This window comes from Mauremys mutica, chromosome 20 (genome assembly GCF_020497125.1).
Source record: "Mauremys mutica isolate MM-2020 ecotype Southern chromosome 20, ASM2049712v1, whole genome shotgun sequence".
Classification (NCBI taxonomy): Eukaryota; Metazoa; Chordata; order Testudines; family Geoemydidae; genus Mauremys; species Mauremys mutica.
The window spans coordinates 5,566,326-5,587,995 of NC_059091.1; the positions used below are offsets into that span (position 1 = coordinate 5,566,326).

A 21,670-nucleotide genomic window follows, 5' to 3' on the forward strand; every position below is an offset into this window, starting at 1 on the left:
ACTTTTTGCACTCTGTATTATGATATAAAATTAAAATGTGGAAGCCTTTTGATTGATCCAGGGTGTTTTTTCCCCACAATTTTGCTTTAGTGGCGAATTTAGAAATGTTTGGGTTTCATTCCTAATTGGAGCGAAGACAAATTTTGAAATCTCAAAATTCTCCCTGAAATGGAATTTCCATCCTCTGCTCAGCAATAAGTATTTTCAGATCAGTCCATGTAGGACATAGGAACAAGAGGTCAGGCATCTTTTGTCTCATTTATATAGTGTTTAAAATGGGTCCCCAATCTTTTCAGGCCCCCCTTTTTCCGCAGTCAGGGGCTGTGGGGAGGGGGGCTGTGGCTTCTGCATCTGTTTACAGGTGGAGATTTCTCTCGCTTCCTCCCTATTTCTTTCTTTTTTGTCATTTCCCACCATTGCTCCTGCTTTCTTCAATTTTTCTTGTGTGTTCTCATTTCCTCTCTTTCACAAATGAGTGAACCTAAATAGGGACCATCTACACAGACATTTATATCAAGGCAGGGATTGTGCTGTCACACCATAGTCCCCAAACCGCACTATAACCTTGTTTGGCTTTGCTCTGTGTGTTAACCACACAACCCACGTTTCGCATTTGTGTACAAGCAACAAGTCTTGCTACTGAACTCACTTACACTAATGTCAATCAGGAGTAACTCCAATGAAGTCATAGCCCATTTACACGTGTGTAAACCAACAGTGACTCCATGAAAGTCAATGGCGTGACACTGCTACTTGACACCAGTTTGACTCAGGAATAACTTTATTGAAGTCAATGGTGTTAAACTGGTGTAAAACTGGTGTAAGATCAGAATCAGGTCCTTCATCTTTGCAGCTGGGATTTTAGGGACTCCTGCAGGACCCCTTGCTCGTCTGCTAGAAGGAAATCTTTTGAAGGCGTCCTTCTGGGTAATTAACTCTTATGCAGATCAGAACATTCATGAAGCTGAACACAGCCAGGGAGTGAACATGAGCATCACTAAAAGTGCTTGACATGAATTTAATGGCACACTTTAAAAAAAAAAAGAAAAGAAAAAAGCAAACAGCTGCAGTGGCCTTGAATTGAGAACTATAAAAGGCAGGATAAGCAGAGAGGGAAAATTCCCACCAAATATTTAAATGCTACCTTAGACTTAACTCTGTCTCTCAGACTGCAATAGCTAGGAGGAGAATATGGAAAGTCACGAATAATTCCGTCTGTGAGGAGGGCCAGTCTTATAAAACTTGTTATAAAGTTAGGCTTTTGAGTAAATTGCATAACAGAGCATACAGCCACATTGCAGACAGATAGGTTGATTGCAGTTTATTGAAGAAGTTTCATGAAATCAGAATACTTCAACACAAGCATAAAGTAATAGGAACAGTGGTAATGGGGATTATGGTACATAAAAGCTCAGAACCTTCCTCCCCCTTCTGCCCCCCTGCCCCGTGAAGAACACAGGCAATGAGATCCAGGCATTGTTTACGTGTGACACAGCTCGTAAGGGTCACCAAAGCATAACGTTCACCCTTTCGTGTCTGCGTATTTGTTACTGTGCACATATAAACCATAGAGCTTGTGTCATCTCTACTTCATGTTCATGCGCTCCTGGCTGACAGAGAGGAGCTTGATTCAGTTGTGAGGTTTGCACAGGATCTAGAAAACTGTGGCTGGCTTGGTGCTAATGCCCCATTGGATATAGGCGTGGGTTACGAGGACGGAGTAGCGAATCCGCTGACTATTAAGCAAGCGATGGTCTAGTATAGAAGACGAACCAGTGAAAACGAAGACTACATTATATGATGCGGGGCGTGTGAGAGAAATACCCGAGAGAGAAAGGGGATATGGAGGAGCAAGATGAACTCAGAAATATTAAGTCTGCCTCTGATTGGATGTAACACGCCTGTTCGCCAAACCCACCGGTGAGAGATATTGCACCTCCCAAGCACTAGGGGGAGAGAGACTAGGTTGACTAATATGGAGCACAAAGATGGAAACATGACTCACTAGGCAAGCCTGATGTTTATTTAGAGAAAAGACATTTACACGTAGCCAGGCATAGGGCCAGTTTCAGCTCTCAGTTACACTGGTGTAAATCTGGATTTGGTGTTACTCCGGATTTACACTGATCCAAGCAGGAGCAGGAATAGGATCAAAATCTGTTAATTTCAAGGAGCCAAGTTCTGCCGCCCTGGAACTCGTTAACCAGCAGGGCTGATTATTCATTCCAAATTTGCATGAAGCCGTTAAGGCTGGGGTTTGATGCGCTATGCCTGTGAGTTAAGCAGAGTGGAGAAAGGGCTCATCCTCCGAAAGCCAATAATGTCTCAGCTAATGACAATGTGACTCATGCAGCTCTTAAATGGTATTTAATGGGATCTTTTCCTCCCCTACAAGCCTGTGCCTTGGAGATGGTTTGGGCTGTGCTGCCATGAGAAGGCAGTGTCATATTTCTTCTCTTCAGGCTGGGGTGAACTGGGGGCTTGCTTGGCACTTTAGCTGCGGATGCTCTTTTTGGTGGACGTGGTTTTCGAGACGATCTTCATGCTGGAGCTGCTTCCCCCTCCAGCGCTGAATCCTCCCACCAGACCTCTCCCGCTGCTGGCGCTGAAGCTGCTTCCTCCAATGCCGTAGCCGAGTCCGGCCGCATTCCCCAGCCCGACCCCCAGGCCCAGCCCACCCCCAGTGCCGTAGCTACTTCCACCGGCCGAGGTGACCACAGCTGTGAAGCAGAAGCAAGCAGAGGTTTAGATGGCACAGAGCAGCAGCCTGCCAGTCACAGAAGAAAAGGCAAAAATGTTTGTTTCAAACATCTGAAGCTGGGGGGTTACCACCAGTTCCTTGGAGATCCTCCTGCTGTCTAGTATATTTCACCACTGTGTAGTTGCCTAATACTCACGCAGAGTCTCTGTTCTCCCCCTGCTGGGGGCGGGTTACTAAATCCCATTGAAATCAGGCCGCCTAATTTTGCCTTCCCTTAAAGTTTCCCCTTTGCTCATTTAATTTAACCCTTCCCCTTTCCTGGTCTACAAGTACCTGTCTCTCTGAGACGGACCCATCTGCTTCCCCTGTTTTTTCGCCTTACCGGTTGTTGGACCAAACTATGTCGTACGGCCCCAATTCTTCCCGTTTATACTGATTTTATGACGTTGCTAACCTCGATGGCGTTACTCCCGCTGTCACTGAGAGCAGAATAGGACCCATTTAGGTCTTTCAGTCTTTACTCTCCAGACCTTGGGTCTAATTCTGGATTCTTGTTGGTTTGTTGATGTCTTTCTAGACACAATGTCTCGGGGCAAGACCCTTGCATTCCATTCCACTGATAGTAGCCCTTTCTCACACGAGTATTCTCACTGCCTTCCGTAAGCCCAAGGGTGGAAATCACTATTGTTCACACTCTGACACAGAGACTCTGTGCCACTTTTGTGGGATTTAGGAGGTTCCTGTGCCTTGCGCTTGCCCCTTTGCACAAGAGTGATTTGCACCCCAAATACATGATGAGACGTTCTCAGGTTCAAGATCTGACCTAAGAGAAATATTCGGGGTGCTGCTGTCTCAACAGTGCCATACGGAGCTGCAAAACCCTGAATGCATTACATATCTGCTACCTTGCATGGTACCAAGTATCAGAGGGGTAGCCATGTTAGTCTGTAGCCACAAAAACAATGAATTCACAAAAACAATTGTTGTTTTTGTGGATACAGACTAACACAGTTACCTTTCTGATATCCGCTACCATTGCAGCCTCACATAGAATCATAAAAATGTAGGGTGAGAAGGGACCTTGAGAGGTCATCAAGTCCAGCCCCCTGTGTTGAGGCAGGACCAAAGAATCATAGAGTATCAGGGTTGTAAGGAACCTCAGGAGGTCATCTAGTCCAACCCCCTGCTTAAAGCAGGACTAATCCCCAGACAGATTTTTGCCCCAGATCCCTAAATGGCTCCCTCAAGGGTTGAACTCACAACCCTGGGTTTAGTAGGCCAAAGCTCAAATCAGTGAGCTCTCCCTCCCCCGGGGGAGGAAATCCTAGACCATCCCTGACAGGGGTTTGTCCAACTTGTTCTTCAGAACTTCCAATGACTGGGATTCCACATCCTCCTTTGTAAACCTATTCCAGAGCTTAACCACCCTTATAATCAGAAAGTTTTTCCTAATGAGAGATTCCTCAATCTCTCTTGCTGCAAATTAAGCCCGTTACATCTTGTCCTACTTTCAGCGGCCATGGAGAACAATTGATCGCCATCCCTTTGTATTTCAGTTGCTCTGCACTATCAGCAAACCCTAGCTCTCCCTAGGAATAACGACTCTTTGAGTTGTCATCTCATTAAGCGTCTAGCATTTGGGAGCCAGAATACTTACAGATGTTCACTGCACCAACACCTTCTCCAGCTAGCCTGTTGTGGGGGGGAAAGAAAGGTGTTATTATGATTATTATAAACAATGTGCCCCCCCCCAGGATTGTGGTACTGAGTCATTTAGAAGGCGAAGACATTTAGCTCTACAGTAAGACCTTCTTCCTTGGTGAAGTTCAGACACAAACGATACCCATTAGCTTGTAGGAGGATCAATACAGTCTATGTTTGAAATGTGAAACACAGTTTTAGGATCAGAACCTCAGCTGATGTACACTAATGTTTACATCAGTGGAAGATCAGTCCCTAAGTGGTGAAATTCACCACTGAGCAGAGGGCCAGTGCAAAAGACCTATGTAACCCCTAAGGATATGTCTACACAGCAAAGAAAAACTTGTGGTCAGTCCATGCCCGCTGACTTGGGTTCACGGAGCTCAGGCTGCAGGGCTATTTCATTGCCTCCCAGTCCTAGAGCCCAGGCTCCAGCCCGAACCCAGATGTCTACACAGCAACAAAACAGCCCCACAGCCCAAGCCCCACGAAGCTGAGTCAACTGGCATGGGCCAGCCACGGGTGTCTAGTTGCTGTGTAGACATACCCTGAGTGGCTCAAGTGGTGCACATGCAATATTTTTGGCCATCTGATCTGGATTCAATTTCATCCTCTGAGCATCGAATTGAGTCCCATATTCACAGGCCTTAATTAACTCCTCTTCCTGTGGCAGACTGGAGGGCTGCCTTTTAGAGCTGGTTGTTGAGAAATGGTTTCTTTTTCCCTGCAAAAAAACTCAACAAAAATTTCCCATTTTATCAAAAAATGTCTTTGAAACTCTTCAGGGTTTTGCTAACTTCATCCCCAGACCAATCTTCCTTCCCTCCCTCTCACCCCCCTGCTGAATTTTTTTGGAGTTTTCAGTGGGAATGTGAAAATATTTCCTTTTCAGCAATTGAAATTTTTGGATGTTGGGTTTGTTTGTTTGTTTGTTTTTAAAAAAAACTGGTTTTTAAATTTTTTTTATGTATTTATTTATTTTTGCAAAAATTGAAACGGAGAAGCCATTTTCTCTCCAAAAATGTTTTAAGGCATTTTTTTCATCCAGCTCTAATGTATATACCACCCACCTGTTCTCCTCTCCTTCCAGCAGCTTCCTGTAGGTGGCGATCTCGATATCCAGGGCCAGCTTGACGTTCATCAGCTCCTGGTACTCCCGCAGCTGGCGCGCCATGTCTGCCTTAGACTTCTGCAGGGCTTCCTCCAGCTCAGCTAGTTTTGCCCGGGCATCTTTAAGGGCCAGTTCGCCACGCTGCTCAGCATCGGCAATGGCTGTCTGCAGACTGGCGCACTGTGAAGGTAGGAAATGCGTTCGGTGAATGAATCCCATTGGGAGCACGTGTGAATTTGCAATCTTCCAGCCTGATCAGTGACCGATCAGGGATGGCAAGGATGCTTGCAGAAAGGTTGCAAGCTTGTGGCCTGTATCGTTGAACTGAGTGTATGTATCTCTCGACTCAGCAGGAAACTCAGGGTTATAGAGATTGGCCCAGATCTCCATCTGGTGCCTTTAAGCCACCTCTGCACTCCATAGATCTCTAGGCTTGACACCCCCTCCAGCGCCTGCCCCCTAGAACAACCTCCGGATTGTGTAACTTATTCTGTTTTGTAACACACCCCTCGGGACCATCATCATAATAATCCCTACCTCTTATATTGACTTGCCCAAGGTCACCCACAGGATGGTGGCAGAGTCAGGATTTGAACCCATCTCTCCTGAGTCCCAGGCCAGCGGCTCACAGTGCCCATTATTGCTGGAGTACAGCACGCGCCAGCCATCGCCTCTCACACCCCTGGTAGCATGGAGCTGCTGCTAAGGCAGTCCTCAATTCCTAGGAGGGATTCCAGTCCTGAAATTCTGAGATCCCTCCTTCCCCTCCGCCCACGTCCCAGAATGTAACCATCACGCGGACGTGCCTGCTTCTTCACGTTGTCAATTTCAGAGTGGAGCCTCTGAATCATGCGGTTCATCTCAGAGATCTCGATCTTGGTGTTCCGCAGGTCGTCCCCATGTCTGCCAGCGGTCAGCTGCAGCTCCTCATACTGTGATAAATGGGTGGGGGGTAGAGGTGGCAAAGTCAGACATGGAGAGGAGGGTGAAATCGGCATCATAGGGTATCACAGTGAGCCACTGGAAACTATCGAAGGGAACCAATTTCTTCCACCTCTTCCTTTGTGTGTAGCTATGTTGACGCTTGGAGCTAGGGGTGTGATTCCCAGCTTGCAGAGACATACTTGCACTAGCTCCTATTGAGCTGGTGTGCTAAAAATAGGAGTGTAGTTGGGGTCACATGGACAGTGGCAATGGCGGGTCGGGCTAGCTGCTCTGAGTATGCACCCACAGGTTCCAGGTGGGTTAGTCTGTCTACATGAGCTGGGCATCACAACCCAGGCCCAAATGTCGATATATCCTAAAATTCAGCTCTTGCTTAGAAACTGTAACGCATTTCACCATTCCCCTGCCCTAGTAAAAAATTCAAGGTCCATATGGCAAGGAGGTGAAATGGGTTTCTAAGGCTGCATCTACACTGGGGGTCTAGTTCCCAGCTCAGGTAGACATACCCACTCTAGCTCTGATCAAATTAGCATACTTAAAATATCAGTATAGGGGTGATGGTGTGAAAGGCAGGATGGGATAGCCTCCATGTGTACAATGCCATGTGAAACCCTGGGTATGTTCTTGGGGCGTCCTTTTCCATCCTGCAAAAACTTTTGACCTTAAAAACAACCACTACAAAATTGTCCTGAATTGGGGCAAAAAGTCAAAATTTCAAAAATTTTCACCCCCAAATCCCTTCCCCCCCATTGTGTTTTGGGTCAATTCAATGTTTTGTTTCCATTTTGACCCCCTTTTAAATTATATTTTAAAGTAATAAAATAACATAAATTTGAAACAAGAAGTCATTTCAAAATCAAAACGTGTTCTGGAAATGTTGAAACTTTTCCCTCTGATTCTTTTTTTAAAATGTTGTCTGGATCGATAACAATTCTGCGGAAATTTTCGCTTTGGTTGAAACTATACTTTTCCACAGAAAACTGGTCTGATGAACATCTCTCCACCAAACTTAGGGATGAATATCATAGTCCAAACTCTCAGAACTCCAGTGCCACTCACCTTGGTTTGGTACCAAGACTCCGCCTCAGCTCGGCTCCTGTTAGCGATATCCTCGTACTGCGCTTTGACATCTGCGATGATGCCATCCAGGTCCAGATTTCGGCTGTTGTCCATTGAAAGGACGACAGAAGTGTCAGAGATTTGCGACTGCAAATGAGCTAATTCCTGGAAATCAAAGAAAAATAACATTTGGGGTCTGGATCTCTCCTCCTCTCCTGTTTCGAGTCTTCTTCACAGAAACGTTGCATGGTAAAACACCAACATAAAAGGAACCATGGCCCCTATAAACTCCATGCATGGCTATGAGCATGTATTTCTGAGTGGTTTGATTCTCTCTGATGTGAAGTTGGCGTGTGTGTGTGTGTGTGTGTGTGTGTGTGTGTGTGTGTGAGAAAAACGGCATTATGTTTGCCCCAGGAGACTTGGGAAAATTAGAACGGTCCTTACTGCTTCATAGAGAGCTCTCAGGAAGTTGATCTCGTCAGTCAGGGCATCCACTTTAGCCTCCAGCTCCACCTTGTTCATGTAGGCAATGTCCACATCCTGAAAACAAAGGAACAGAGATGGGCTAGCCAAACCCTGCTCAGCTGCGCTCCCCGATGAGGGCCAGCAGGGCTTTAACCCAAGCTGCCGGAGAACAACCCAGCTGTATGGGCTAGCTGATCTCCGTGGCTTTTGGATGAAAAAGCTTTTGGTGGACAACATGTTGACTGGCTCTAAACAGTCTCTTTCCTCACAGCCCCAACCCCCATAAAAGAGCTTCCCTGTAGGTATTGAATGGAATTTCCAAAGCCACCCAAGGGAGTTAGACACCCAAATCCCATTGGCACTGGGCACTGAACTCCCTTACGCACCTTGGGCTATTGCCCCCTGGATTGTTCAGGACCTAAGGGACTTACATGGCTGCCGTTACCAAGGTTACGGAGCACCTCGCAGTCTTTTAATGTAGTTAGCCTCACAGCGTCTCTATGAGATGGGGAAGCGCTATCCCCATTTCACAGCTGGAAAATTGAGGCACAGAACCACTAAGGCCTGAAGGCTCAAAAGGAGTTAGCCATTGCGATGTGCAGATGACTCTGCCCCAGCTGACTCTTTGAAGGTGCGTCTACGCTGCCTCCTGCTTTTGGCAGCACTTAGAGTACGTACACTCCACATCCTATCTCCCCCCGCACGCCCCCAGCACAGGGATAAATTGCAGGGTAGATGGTGAGGTACTGCTTAGGTGAGTAAAGACACACCTGAGCCCTGTAGGCATGTGCACACGTATGTCCCCTACACAGGTTCTCTACCTGCCCAAGCAGTGCCTCTCCCGTCTACATGGCTGTTTTCAGCAGTGTAGTATCCTGCAGCTGCTGCTCCACTGCTGGAGCCTTTCCTCACCACAGGGAAAGACTCTGGCAGTGGGGAAAGGCTCCGGCAGCTCCCTGGTGCTGAGCCTTTCTCTGCAGCTTCCCCCCCGCCAGAGCCTTTCACTGACACACACAGCTTTGCACCACGGTGTGGATGCAGCCTGCTTTTCGCTGCGGCGTGTAGCTACAGGTCCCCTATACACCGCTGCAAGTGGTGTTCAGTGTAGACCGGGGTAGGCAACCTATGGCGGCACGCAAGCTGATTTTCAGTGGCACTCACACTGCCTGGGTCCTGGCCACCGGTCCGGGGGGCTCTGCCTTTTAATTTAATTTTAAATGAAGCTTCTTAAACGTTTTATAAACCTTATTTACTTTTACACACGACAATAGTTTAGTTGTATATTATAGACTTATGGAAAGAGACCTTCTAAAAACATTAAAATGTATGACTGGCAGGCGAAACCTTATATTAGAGTGAATCAATGAAGACTTGGCCCACCACTCCTGAACGGTTGCCGACCCCTGGTGTCGACGTAGCTTAAGAAGGCGTGAGAGAGAGAGAAAGAGAGAGCGAACTCATGCACAAGCAGGAGGATGACTCTAGCCTGGTGGGTAGAGGACTCACCTGGGAGGTGGGCACCCCAGGAGCCAGTTCCCCTGCTCCCAGGAGAGAGTAAGGGAGCCCTAGGTCAGAATATCCTGTAACTCAGTGGTTAGGACACTCACCTGAGAGGCAGCACTTCCCTCTTCAAATCACTTCTCCCCCCTCAGATGAGGGAGGACCTGAATTGGGGCTCTCCCACCTCCCTTAACCAGTGGGCTAAAAGCTAGGAGGGAGGTCTTATTCCCCAGCTGTTTTGTGTGAACTAGAGGAGGCCTACCTCATCGGGCCCTGTACGGGACTTAGGGCCGCCGAACGCCTCTTGTCCCCTGGTCTGTGAATCGCTCTAGGTCTTAGGCGGGAGATAGGCTCCGGGGCGGCCAGCGGGAGTGAGCCATGTGCTCGCTCAACAGCAGAAACATTTCACCGCAAACGTTTCGGTGCCGAGTGAGTTTCGGCGCCTACGGGGCTCGGCGGGAGTCATCTCCAAACTGGTCCTTAGGCACCTAACTCCTTTTGTATATTCAGGCCTAGGTGACTTCCCCAAGAAGCAGAGCAGGGAATTGAAGCTGGGTCTCCCAGATCCTCTAGCCATTGCTGGACAGGGGCTGTGTGTGATGGGGAGCGCATGGCTGGCTGGATGGGAGGAAGTAAATGCTCTAAATATGCATGGAGAGATGGGGGTAGTGTCAATCTGAGAAGTGGCAGAACAGCCAGGGTAGGGGTTAACAGCTGGGGCTGATTCAGTGTCCCCTGGGAGCTAGTCCCCTGGGCTTTGGGTCAGGACCCAGGAGAGGAAGTTCTGGTGCTGCTGGCTGATCCAGAGGCACATCATTATCCTGGCTGGATGGCAGAAGGAGAGGCAGACCAGTCCGCCAGCTTTGCCGAAAAGAAGGGTTCCAGCGAGGATGGCGGGGGGAACGCTGCGCCCTTTGAGCTCTCGGGGTTGAAAGGGTAAAACAAATACAAATGATTGATAGAATATTAGGGTTGGAAGGGACCTCAGGAGGTATCTAGTCCAACCCCCTGCTCAAAGCAGGACCAACACCAACTAAATCATCCCAGCCAGGGCTTTGTCAAGCCGGGCCTTAAAAACCTCTAAGGATGGAGATTCCACCACCTTCCTAGGGAACCCATTCCAGTGCTTCACCACCCTCCTAGTGAAATAGTGTTTCCTAATATCCAACCTAGACCTCCCCCACTGCAACTTGAGACCATTGCTCCTTGTTCTGTCATCTGCCACCACTGAGAACAGCCGAGCTCCATCCTCTTTGGAACCCCCCTTCAGGTAGTTGAAGGCTGCTATCAAAGATTCCCTTTTAAAAATAAGTCCCCTGTTCCTTTTTTATCGAGATCACTTACCTTCTTGAGCACCACAAACTCATTCTCTGCAGCCGTGCGCTTGTTGACCTCATCTTCGTACCTGGGCGGGAAGAAGGTGAGACAGGAGCCTTGTTACAGCTCGTGTAAGTATAACCGTTTAGTATCCACTGCCTGTCTTCTGCGAGCCGTTGCCACATGTTTTCCCTTGCATATCCTGGGCTGTTGTTACTAATGGCCAAGATATTTACAGTGGCTATCTATGAAATTGACAGAGCCTGTTCTGATAGACCATTTACCAGCTGGGAATAGGCCTCCTTGGACATCAGAAGGAGCAGCAGGATGATGTTGTGTATCTTCTCCCTGTATTGTGGCAGGCGTATATGACCAGCCTAGTTGCAAATACGGTACCCTGGGGCCAGACAATGGAAGGATGTCATCAGAGAACCTGCAAGCCCTTCATTAAAGGCATGTTTTATCCTCCTCTAATTTTCCATCTTGCATGAAAGAAGTCTTGTAATCCCTGTAACTTTTCTCAGGCTGGAAGGGGTGGGAGGAGCCCTGGTTGAGCTCATCCGTGCCACACCTGCGTTAGTCAGCAGGGGCCAAATTCTGCACTGATGCCTGTCGTCCTGTTGACTTCAGTGGAGCCGCTGAATGCGGGGGGTCTGAGGGCAGACTCTGGCCGAATGCATGTCTCTGGTACATGAAGAATCCAGAATCTGAATCCAGGATTTGACTCTCCTGTTTGGTAGGACATAGCGGTACCACTGAGCACTTGCAGGAGTATAAAGGCTAACACTAAACATGGACGGCTGCCCAGCCCGTCATAAGTTAATTCATTGGGGGGAGATTAAGAGCTACAATGTAAAGAGAGATTTCATGCAGCTAATAAAACAAGTCAGGCAGGCCTGACTCTGCAAGGAAGGAAAGATTTCAGATGCCCCCGCCTCGGGAATACAACACCCATTAGGTGGCGTTATGACTGACCAAAGTTGCAGCCTGCATAGGTTTCTATGTATCTTAGCTGCTACACAAGGAAAATTCGTTCAGCACGTGCCTATTCTTTGTAAAAGCCAAACTGAGTATGTATTTCATGTTGTGGGACAAATTTGTTAAAAAAATTCAATTGAACCACGCCCCCCAAAACCCACTAAAATAAAAATCGACAAGGAGAGCAATCATCTCCCATGCTCCTTTCAACTCCCCACCGCCATGAACACCCATGAAACAAGCCACAGCCTTTTCTCGTTAGCCAGAGTCGCTGGGGGGAGAATTTCAGGATAGAAACTCAAAATTCATCCCTATTCAGCAGAGCACTTATGCACGTGCTTTCCTCAAAAAAACCTGTGCCTGCTGATAGTGGGGGAATGAGGGCAGCCGGCTTACTGAGCATGCTCCATCCGTGTGAGTATGCTCAGTACTTCCTAAACTGGGGCCAGCGTGAACCCTTGGGGCTTGTGAGGTCCATGCCTGGAAACAGATCCCAAAATTCATGGATTTCAAGGCCTGAAGGGATCATTGTGATGGTTAAGTTCAACTTTCTGAGTCACACAAACCATAGAATTTCACACAGTAATTCCTGCATTGACCCCAGCAGACTTATAATGACAAGCCCTCAGGCCCTAATTCAGAAAAGCATCACTATTATATATATATAGATGGAGATATACCTATCTCATAGATGTAGAAGGGACCCCAGAAGGTCATCAAGTCCACCCCTCCCCGCCTTCACTAGCAGACCAAGTACTGATTTTGCCCCAGATCCCTAAATAGCCCCTTCAGGGATTGAACTCACAACCCTGCATTTACCAGGCCAATGCTCAAACCACTGAGCTATCCCTTCCCCAATTCAGGAGCAGATCTTAACTTCAACCATGTGCTTAAAGAGCTTTTCTGCATTGGGTCCCTAAACTGGAATTTTGGGGACTTCTGAAAGTCAGGGAAGAAACCCTGCCCCATTGAAATCAGTGAGAGTTTTGCCATTGCCCTGCTGTCGGTACAACAGTCTGGGTGCATGAATACATTTTTCTTCGAATGGCGCCATTTTCTACGCTGTGTCATTTTAGTTCCTTTGGGCTTGTTTTCACATACAGCGCTACACCGGTGCAGCTGTTACTGTAACGGGCTTCTCCCGTTGGCATGGTTAATCCACCTCTGCGAGAGGTGGTAGCTGTATTGACGGAAGAAGCTCTCCCGTCGACATAGCGCTGTCTACGCTGGGGATTAGGTTGGTATAACTACATCGCTCGGGGATGGATTTTCACACCTCTGAGTGACGTAATGATGCCAATATAAGTTTGTAGTGCAGACATGGCCTTTGTTTTTCCGTACGACACCAATGGGTGTGGCATAAGAATTTGAGAACAATAGCAGAACATTGCGTAGCAGAATAGAATTCCTTCCAGTTTTGCTTACCTGATCCTGAAATCTTCTACGGTGTCCTGCATGTTCTTCAGCTCTCCATCCAGCCGAAGTCTTTCACTTCCAAGAGATTCTAGCTGCCTCCTCAAGTTATTGATGTAAGCCTCAAACATGGGCTGAATATTACTTTTTGCAGTTTTTTGCTCCTGCAACAGGCACCATTTGGTCTCCAGCACCTTATTCTGCTGCTCCAGGAACCGGACCTGAATCCCATCAGACAAAATACCGAAGCATTTGAAGTAGCCTCATCAGCTTACCAAAAAAAAAAAAAAAAAGACAAAACCTCAGCCATGCTTCTTAGGAACTAGACTTGAAGGTCTTCTGGTCCGGGACTTTGTCTTACGTGCATTATGGCTTTCAGTAGGCATGTATATCTAATACACAACCACAAAACATGGGCTAATAGTCAATTGTTTCTATCTGTCTAGATAAATGTGTGTATATCGTCGTGCCAGTAGGGAGGCAAGGTGGGTGAGGAAGAGGAGCTCTGTGTAAGCTCAAAAGCTTGTCTCTCTCATCCACAGAAGTTGGGCCAATAAAAGATATTACCTCACCCATCTTGTCTCTCTAATATCCTGGGACTGACACAGCTACAACAACACTGTAGCATCAGTAAACATTTTGCATTTTAAGCTCTTGGGACTGCGTCCTTATCTTCCTTTACATCTTATTCACATTTTTGGGTGCTTAATAAATAATAAACAGATGCTATTTGAGGTGGGACTTAAAAGAAAGGCACTGCAATTTGTTTTAAACTTCACGTTCAATCAATAGTCTTATGCAAATTGTTAGACAATGTATATTTTTTTTGCAAGAAAACAGGCTCAGAGAGATGCGCAGCCGTGCAAATGTATAATGGAAATGGATCAGCCCTGGCACAAAATCTACTTGCCTGCTTTCTCCAAGATGGTAATGCTATTTTAACTTGTCTGTTTTAAAGAACAAAATTATTTTCCTCAGCTAAGTGTGTGAGTAGAAAATTTCAAGGATCTTGCACTTCCTATGCAAATGCTACAGAACTCTGAGAGATGGGACAATGAAGGATCGAAATCCATATTTCATGGCTGGCCAGAACCTTGTAGCAGGTGGAACTAATGCCCTGGATCTGACCAGGGTGCAGAGTGAAAACCCAGATATGAACTGACTGAAGATTTTGTCACTCCTAACGGAGAACAATATGAATCACAGAACATTTAACATATCTTGACTAGCCAATGGCGTGCATGCCAGGATAGGCTTCATGGATGAAGCTGATCATGCCTTACCTTGTCGATGAAGGAAGCAAATTTATTGTTGAGGGTCTTGATCTGCTCCTTCTCCTCCTTCCGCACCTTCTGGATGGTGGGGTCGATCTCCAGGTTGAGGGGCGCCAGGAGGTTCTGGTTGACAGTGACTTCATGGATGCCACCAGCGCCGGGTGCAAATCCACCACCGAACCCATATCCAGCTCCACCAATCCTATACCCAGCCCCACCGTAACCTAACCCATAACCATATCCAGATCTAACAGCGCGATAGCCTCCGCTAACAGAAATTCTTTTGCTTCCACCTAGCCCATGGAAGCTCCTGCTGCCAAAACCACTGCCACTGACCCTTCCCAGACCTCCGCCACCTCCCCGGGAAACAGAGATGGAGCTGAAGCTGGTTCGGCTACCTGGGATAACGGCGGAGGAGGCACTAAAATTCCTAGTGGCTCCACCTGACCTAATGCTGATGGTTTTCTGAGCCATGGCTTCTGATCGTAAGGTGTGAGGAGCGGTTGGGATGAGATGCAAAGGAGGAGAGAGATCCTTCTGCGGTCGGGTCTGGAGTGTTCCCCCTTTTTATCTGTTTGAAGAGCTGGGCTTGGTCACAGAAGGTCTCAGATCATTTGGCTGAATTAATCGGTTTGGTATGCCTGGCAGTGGCCCATCTTTCCCAACCCGCTAATCACTGGGCTGACCTGGAACATAATATCCTGGCAACCTATAAACTCATAAAGCCAACCAGAATTTTCCAACCTGTATTTTTCAGAGCAGAGATTATTTACAAAAAAAAAAAATTCCAAGGGCTCCCTCGGGGTTTGCTTTTAACTCTGCACAAACAGCCTTTCATTTTCCAAGCTGAGGGGGATTAAGTAAGAAAGTTATAGCTGCTGAGACAGCACCATTGGTATTTTTTGCTTTGGAACAGACCTGCTTGGCCACCTTTCTGCTTCCGGGGATGACTGTCCTTGTCCAGTCCTTAGGTACAACTACCACCATGATCAAAGTGTGTCGTGCCTGAGTAGGGTCAGATGAATGGTGTTCTTAAGTTTGAAAGAGGAGTTGTTAATAATGCTCAGATTCTGACCCCGTTTACGCCCGGGAGTAAATCTGAAGCAACTCCAATGAATTCAAGAGCTTGTAGCTTTGGAGATTTTTAAGGGCCAAAGGGACAAGTGCGATAGTGGATCACAAACTAAACATGAGGCAACAGTGTAACACCGTTGCAAAAAAAGCAAACCTCCTTCTGGGATGTATTAGCAGGAGTGTTGTAAGTAAGACACGAAAAGTAATTCTCCTGCTTTACTCCGCGCTGATTAGGCCTCAACTGGAATATTGTGTCCAGTTCTGGGTGCCACATTTCAGGAAAGATGTGGACAAATTGGAGAAAGTCCAGAGAAGAGCAACAAAAATGATCTATGAGGGAAGATTGAAAAAAATGGGTTTGTTTAGTCTGGAGAAGAGAAGACTGAGAAGGGACATGATCACAGTTTTTAAGTACATAAAAGGTTGTTACAAAGAGGAGGGAGAAAAATTGTTCTTCTTAACCTCTGAGGATAGAACAAGAAGCAATGGGCTTAAATTGCAGCAAGGGCGGTTTAGGTTGGACATTAGGAAAAACTTCCTAACTGTCGGGGTGGCTAAGCACTGGAATAAATTGCCTAGGGAGGTTGTGGAATCTCCATCATTGGGGATTTTTAAGATCAGGTTGGACAAACGCTTGCCAGGAATGGTCTAGATAATACTTAGTCCTGTCTTGAATGCAGGAGACTGGACTAGATGACCTCTCGAGGTCCCTTCCAGTTCTACAATTCTATGATTCTATGATAATCTAGGCTGACATCCTGCATAACTCAGGCTGTAGAACTTCACTCAACAATTTTGTTCATAAGATCTCTTGGTATGATATTGCACAACCGTTCCCCAACTACTATCAGAGCACAGATGTCACAGCCTTATACAATGAAGACAAATATGCCTGCAAATATCCAAGCACATTGAGGTGAAAGGGCATCTTAAGCCTTTAAAGAAGCAAGGATCCTGAGTTCCCACACACGCATCAATTCTCCTTAGTAGGAACATCTACTCCTCTTAATTATGGTGCACTTAATTGGAATGTCTATATTTCAGGGAAATCTCCCAAGGGACCAATTTAGCTTGTTTAAATCTCCATAAAGCTTCATAATCCTAAATAATAATGACCGTGGATATGCCAGAAGGGAATTGTCATACATTCTGCTTAATGGCAAGCCATTTGGATAGTGTTAATAATAATTGGTTGTACTTACGTGGCATTTTGCATCAATATATTTAAAAGGGGGATGATAAGAGGCACTGATATTATGCTTATTCTTCAGAGGGGCCAGATGAAGGACAGAGAGTTTGCAACTTGTTCAAGATTTCGCAGCCAGAGCTGGAGAACAAAACGTAGATCATCTGACTCCAAGCAGCATGTGTAATTCACTGAGCCCCGCTGCCAGCCAATAACTGGTATTTAACTAGGTTTTAAATCAGTGGGAAATTCCGAGTTCCTGGGTTTTCATTAACGGCCAAATCTTGGAGTTTGGGCCTTGACTTTAAGGCGCAACCGAATTTGGCCTCTGTTGCCAAACAAAGAAGAAATACGACTGAGAAACGAGGAGTATTATTTCAGTTCTTGTCCTTTAATTCAGGCCAGCATGTTATTTCCTTTTAATGTGGGGGATTAAATATACCTCTTTAAATGGTGTCTTCTCTTAGGCCTGGTCTACACTAGCTGAAGTCGATGTACTTAGATCTACTCACCGCGGTGTCTTCACTGCAGTGAGTCGACTGCTGCCGCTCCCCTGTCTCTCACCGGTGGAGAACAGGAGTCAACGGGAGGGCACTCGGGGGTCGATTTATCGCGTCTAGACTAGATGCGATAAATCAACCCCCGCTGGATTGATCACTGCCTGCCGATCTGGCGGGTAGTATAGACATAGCCTTTGGCCCCAATTCTGCAAAACAGTTAAAAACATGCTTAGCTTTAAGCATATGCTTAAGCCCTATTGAGGGACTGAAGTGCATTTTTAAGTGTTTGAATGAATCAGGGCCTTAACCAGGACAGTCCCCATAACCAGCATAATCTGCTAGGGTGTCCCTGATGTAAGATCAGTTTTTAATAGGGGCTTGATGTACAAATTTCTGGGTGAAATTCTTTGGCCTGCATTATGCCTAGGTGACCAGAATGCTCCCTTTGAATTTTAAAATCTTGGATTCTATGAACATCTCACAGAGTCTCCATCAGGGGACTCTCTTCTTCCTTTGCAAGAGGCTGAACTTGGTGTTTTAATAGGTCTTTTCCATTTCTAATTACTATGAGGTTAGTGAATTACATTTTTACTAACCCTTCCAGCTATTGTATCTACATGATAGGATGAACCATAAAATCTGTTTGCACGAGGCAACTAGATTTATATCCCCGTGTTACTCATCGCATAAAATCTGTAAAGATGATACTATTTTGCAAACTGAAGCAATGAAGGGTGGTGTACTGCTGAGATGTTGACAGACTCTGCAAAGCCACAGTGTAAAACTCCAGACAGATATTTTCTCCAGCTGATTGAAAATATCAGCCTCTTCTATTCCAAGCATCTAAGGGATTTTGGTGACCGGTTCCCACTAGTTTAAATGGGAACTGAGCCCCCCAAATCCCCTTGTAAAATCTCCACCAGAATCTTTAAGTCAATGACGTACGTTTACGGGGCTCATTGACATTAATCCTGAATGTTGGTTATCGACATTCGATGCCTTGGAATGAAAATTCCATTGCCTAAATGGGCAGCCTTCTTGTGGGAATGTGATTAGTCAACAGAGCTGTTTGTGTTAGGGTACCCGAATCGGCGGGTAGTGGTCAATCTATTGGGGATTGATTTAATCGCGTCTAGTGTAGACGCAATAAAATGGATCCCGATCGCTCTGCCGTCGACTCCGGAACTCTGGAACTCTGCCACGGCGCCACGGCCAGGTAAATCAACCTAAAATATTCCTAAGTTACATATCTTAGGTTGACTCCCCCACCTAGCCTTATTTGATTTGCCAAAAGAATTCCTATTTCTCTATTTGCAAAGTGTTCACAAATGCAGTGGTTGAAAAATCAGTAAGAGCCTGAGCTGAGTTATTTCTACCTTCGGCTATGTCATCTCCATATACAGATAATGTTTTCTGGCCAAAATGAACTTTAAACTCTGAGATATAAATTTAGCTCTGGCAGCATACCAGCTTGTCTTTGCAATGTGGCCTGGTAGATAGCACCCTGGACAGGGACTCAGGGGTCCTCTGTTCTATTTCTGGCCCACTGTGTGACTTTTGGCAACTATCTTTGCCATCCCGTGCCTTGGTTTCCCCATCTGAAAAACAGGGATGGTGATCCTGACCGCCTTTGTATAGTGCTTTGAGGCCTACTGATGAAAAAGCACTGCATGAGGACTAGGTGCTGTTATTATCTTACTCAGATAATTATTTTTGACACAAGGTCCCTTTTCCCATTCTTTAAAAATAATTAATAAAAGCAGAGTTAATTATTCCAAGGGAGTCAAGCTTTTGGAATTTGGCAATTAACAGCACATGGGCCTCCTTTCTCTTGTACTGCGTGTGCCAGTCAGTTTTCTCACCGACTAGGTTTCTCATTTCATTTTGCGCCCTCCTCAAATTATAAAGTAAGTTTCCCACTGCCAGTGCCTCCCATTCATCCCTAGCCGCTCTTCCAATGTGTGTTGGCTGACATGTATTTCTGTCTCAGGGCTAGATCATGTCTCTCCCTGTGGAAAAACCCATGGGAGAGGGAAACGCCTGTTGGAGACTCTTCTTCTTATTCTTCTCCTCAAACAAAGGGGAGAGATTCAGGCTCACAGAGGGTAGAATTAGGGTTTGCCAAAAAAATTCAAAATGGCTCAGCATCAGGGAAAGATTGCAGTGCCTCATGGGAGATATAGTCCGGCCAGTGAGCAGGGCCCATATAGGAGAAAGGGGGCATGAGTGGTTTGGAACCACAAATCCCATGAGGCACCACAGTGGCTCTAGTGGACATAGAGATTAATGTTGACCTGACTGGAAACTAAACGTTTTGTTTGAAAAATGTTGAACGGAACTGGTTTTGAATTGAAATGCTTTCAGAACTTTTAGTTCCATGAAACAGTCCTACATGTGGACTATTGGGGCATGAAAACGAATGTGGAAATGCCAGAATTTCCCGCAGGATGGTAATTCTCTTTGTCTGACCATTCTCGTTGACAGAGGAAGAGCAGAAGACCTATTATGAAGGGTATTTAAATCGCACGTGGGCCTTTTGCTGGGCCTTTGCATATGGGTGAATGTCAATCAGATAGAGCAGGGAGCACATGCCTCCCTGATTCTTCACCCAAAGTTGCAAAACACTAGGGAATAAACGTTTTTGAATCTGATTCACTAAAAAAAAAATATCCAAAACATGAAACTGGGATGGAACATGGACATGCTGAGTTGAAATTCACCATGAAAATAGTCGGTTATTTTAATTCCCCTGCAATTAGTTTCCGATTGTGCTGTGGTACGCCAAGTTGCCTCTGTCACGGGGCGTTTTCTCAGACTGCGTGGCATTGTGCGCACTGAGGGCAAGATCTTTGAAAGAGCTCAGGGCTAAAATTTCAAGGACTCAGCACCAACAAACAGGGTCAGATTTGCAAAAGAGCTGAGCACCCAGATGGTCTCAGGCCACTGGCCCTGCCCCCACTCCACCCCTTTCTGCAGCCTCCCCTGAGCCTGCCGTGCCCTCACTCCTCCCCCTCCCCCCCAGAGCCTTCTGCATGCCACGAACCAGCTGATTAGGAAGTGCAGGGAGGGAGCAGGAGGTGCTGATCGGTGGAGCTGCCGGTGGGTGGGAGGTGCTGGGAGTGGGGGGAGCTGATGGGGGGCTGCTGACGTATTCCTGTGGCTCTTTGGCAATGTATGTTGGTAAATTCTGGCTCCTTCTCAGGCTCAGGTTGGCCACCCCTGCCTTAAATATTAATTAAAGGTCTGGACAGCAGAATAAATTACATATGCATTTTATTAGACAAACACTGGAAAGTGACAAGAAGCTTCCAACAACATGAGCTCCTGAGCCCAAAGAACAAACAATAGTGCGACACGTTTTATATACAACATAAGGCTGGATAACTTTCAATTCAAAGTCTGTTGGAAATAAAACAGTGGGAATTATGTGCAATGTGAGATACAGATGTGGCAAATGCAGAACAAGGTGGGAACACCCGTTTCCAGACAGAACTCAATACAATTTGGGTGAACTAAAGCACAGTGTGCTGTAAATTTCTAGACAAGGAACCGTTTGTTCAACTGAATAATGAAATAACCTGATGGCATAAATAGGTGCCCAAGCTATGGAGAGAGAGAGCCATGTACATTGTGTCCTGTAATGGACTCAGATTTTGAAATGTACACTAGATCTGAACAAGAAATAATGATCAGGTGCCTGGTTCTACCATCATTCAGACAGTGCTTAACATAATGGTTCTCTTGCCATTGTATAACTTACGCAACTGAGTTTTGGCATAAAAAATATCCAAATCCATGAGCTACTCCTTGGTATGGAGGAAAAGAAAATACCTGGGAAAGGGACGGCGGTTTTATTAGTTGCACTAGGTCTTGTTGAGGCTATGGAATCACCAGAGGTGATTCAGAAAATAGGGAAATCTTTTTATCCAGAAAAATTCAATATTTCACTGGAAGAAAGGGAGCCCCTAAATTGAACGTGTTTGAAGGAAACTCAAATTTTCCACATTTTGAGGGGAGATTTTGGCATGTTTGGCTGAAAACTTTTGGGTGAAAATTAACAGAAATGTTTGGGCTTGTCAAAAACATTCATCTTTTCAGCTTTCCGTTTTCCAATGAAAAATTCAAAGTTTGTGAGGAAAGCACACACATTCTGCTGTCTGGAGAAATATGTACTTTCTCTTCTTGTTGGACAGAGGTTATAGGTTTCTACGTGAGAGATAATAGATAGCAAGATTGAAAAAAGAACCGATTCAAGGCAATGTTTGGAAAATTCAGATATAGGCCAACATTTTTTAAGCTTGGTTTCTAAAGAGAAGATTAGAAAACGTTGCTTTTATTCAATATGGTGGTCCCATTCGTAGGTCAGTAATGTGTCAGCATCAGGAAACCATGGAGATATTTCAATCAGGGTGCGAGGACTTTGAATTCTGAGCTTTAGCTTTT

General features: G+C 46.0%; 1 protein-coding gene across 1 annotated transcript; it reads right to left on the minus strand.

The window, feature by feature from the left end:
• Nucleotides 1–1,431: 1,431 nt before the first annotated feature.
• Nucleotides 1,432–14,941, minus strand: LOC123353791 (keratin, type II cytoskeletal 5-like). The gene is made up of 9 exons (XM_044995203.1): nt 14,477–14,941; nt 13,206–13,414; nt 10,830–10,890; nt 7,965–8,060; nt 7,518–7,682; nt 6,320–6,445; nt 5,473–5,693; nt 4,359–4,393; nt 1,432–2,720 (listed from the first exon to the last, which is right to left on the minus strand). The coding sequence occupies exons 1-9, from the start codon at nt 14,939–14,941 to the stop codon at nt 2,494–2,496; spliced, it is 1,605 nt and encodes a 534-aa protein (XP_044851138.1). The 3' UTR covers nt 1,432–2,493.
• Between the last annotated feature and the right edge of the window lie 6,729 nt (nt 14,942–21,670).

Coding starts and splice junctions, on each gene's coding strand:
- LOC123353791 (XM_044995203.1), bottom strand. CDS start 14,941: ATGGCTCAGAAAACCATCAGCATTAGGTCAGGTGGAGCCACTAGGAAT. Junction 7,683..7,964: donor TGAGAGCTCTCTATGAAGCA/GTAAGGACCGTT, acceptor TTTGATTTCCAG/GAATTAGCTCATTTGCAGTC. Junction 5,694..6,319: donor TTGACAACGTGAAGAAGCAG/GCACGTCCGCGT, acceptor CTACCTTCACAG/TGCGCCAGTCTGCAGACAGC.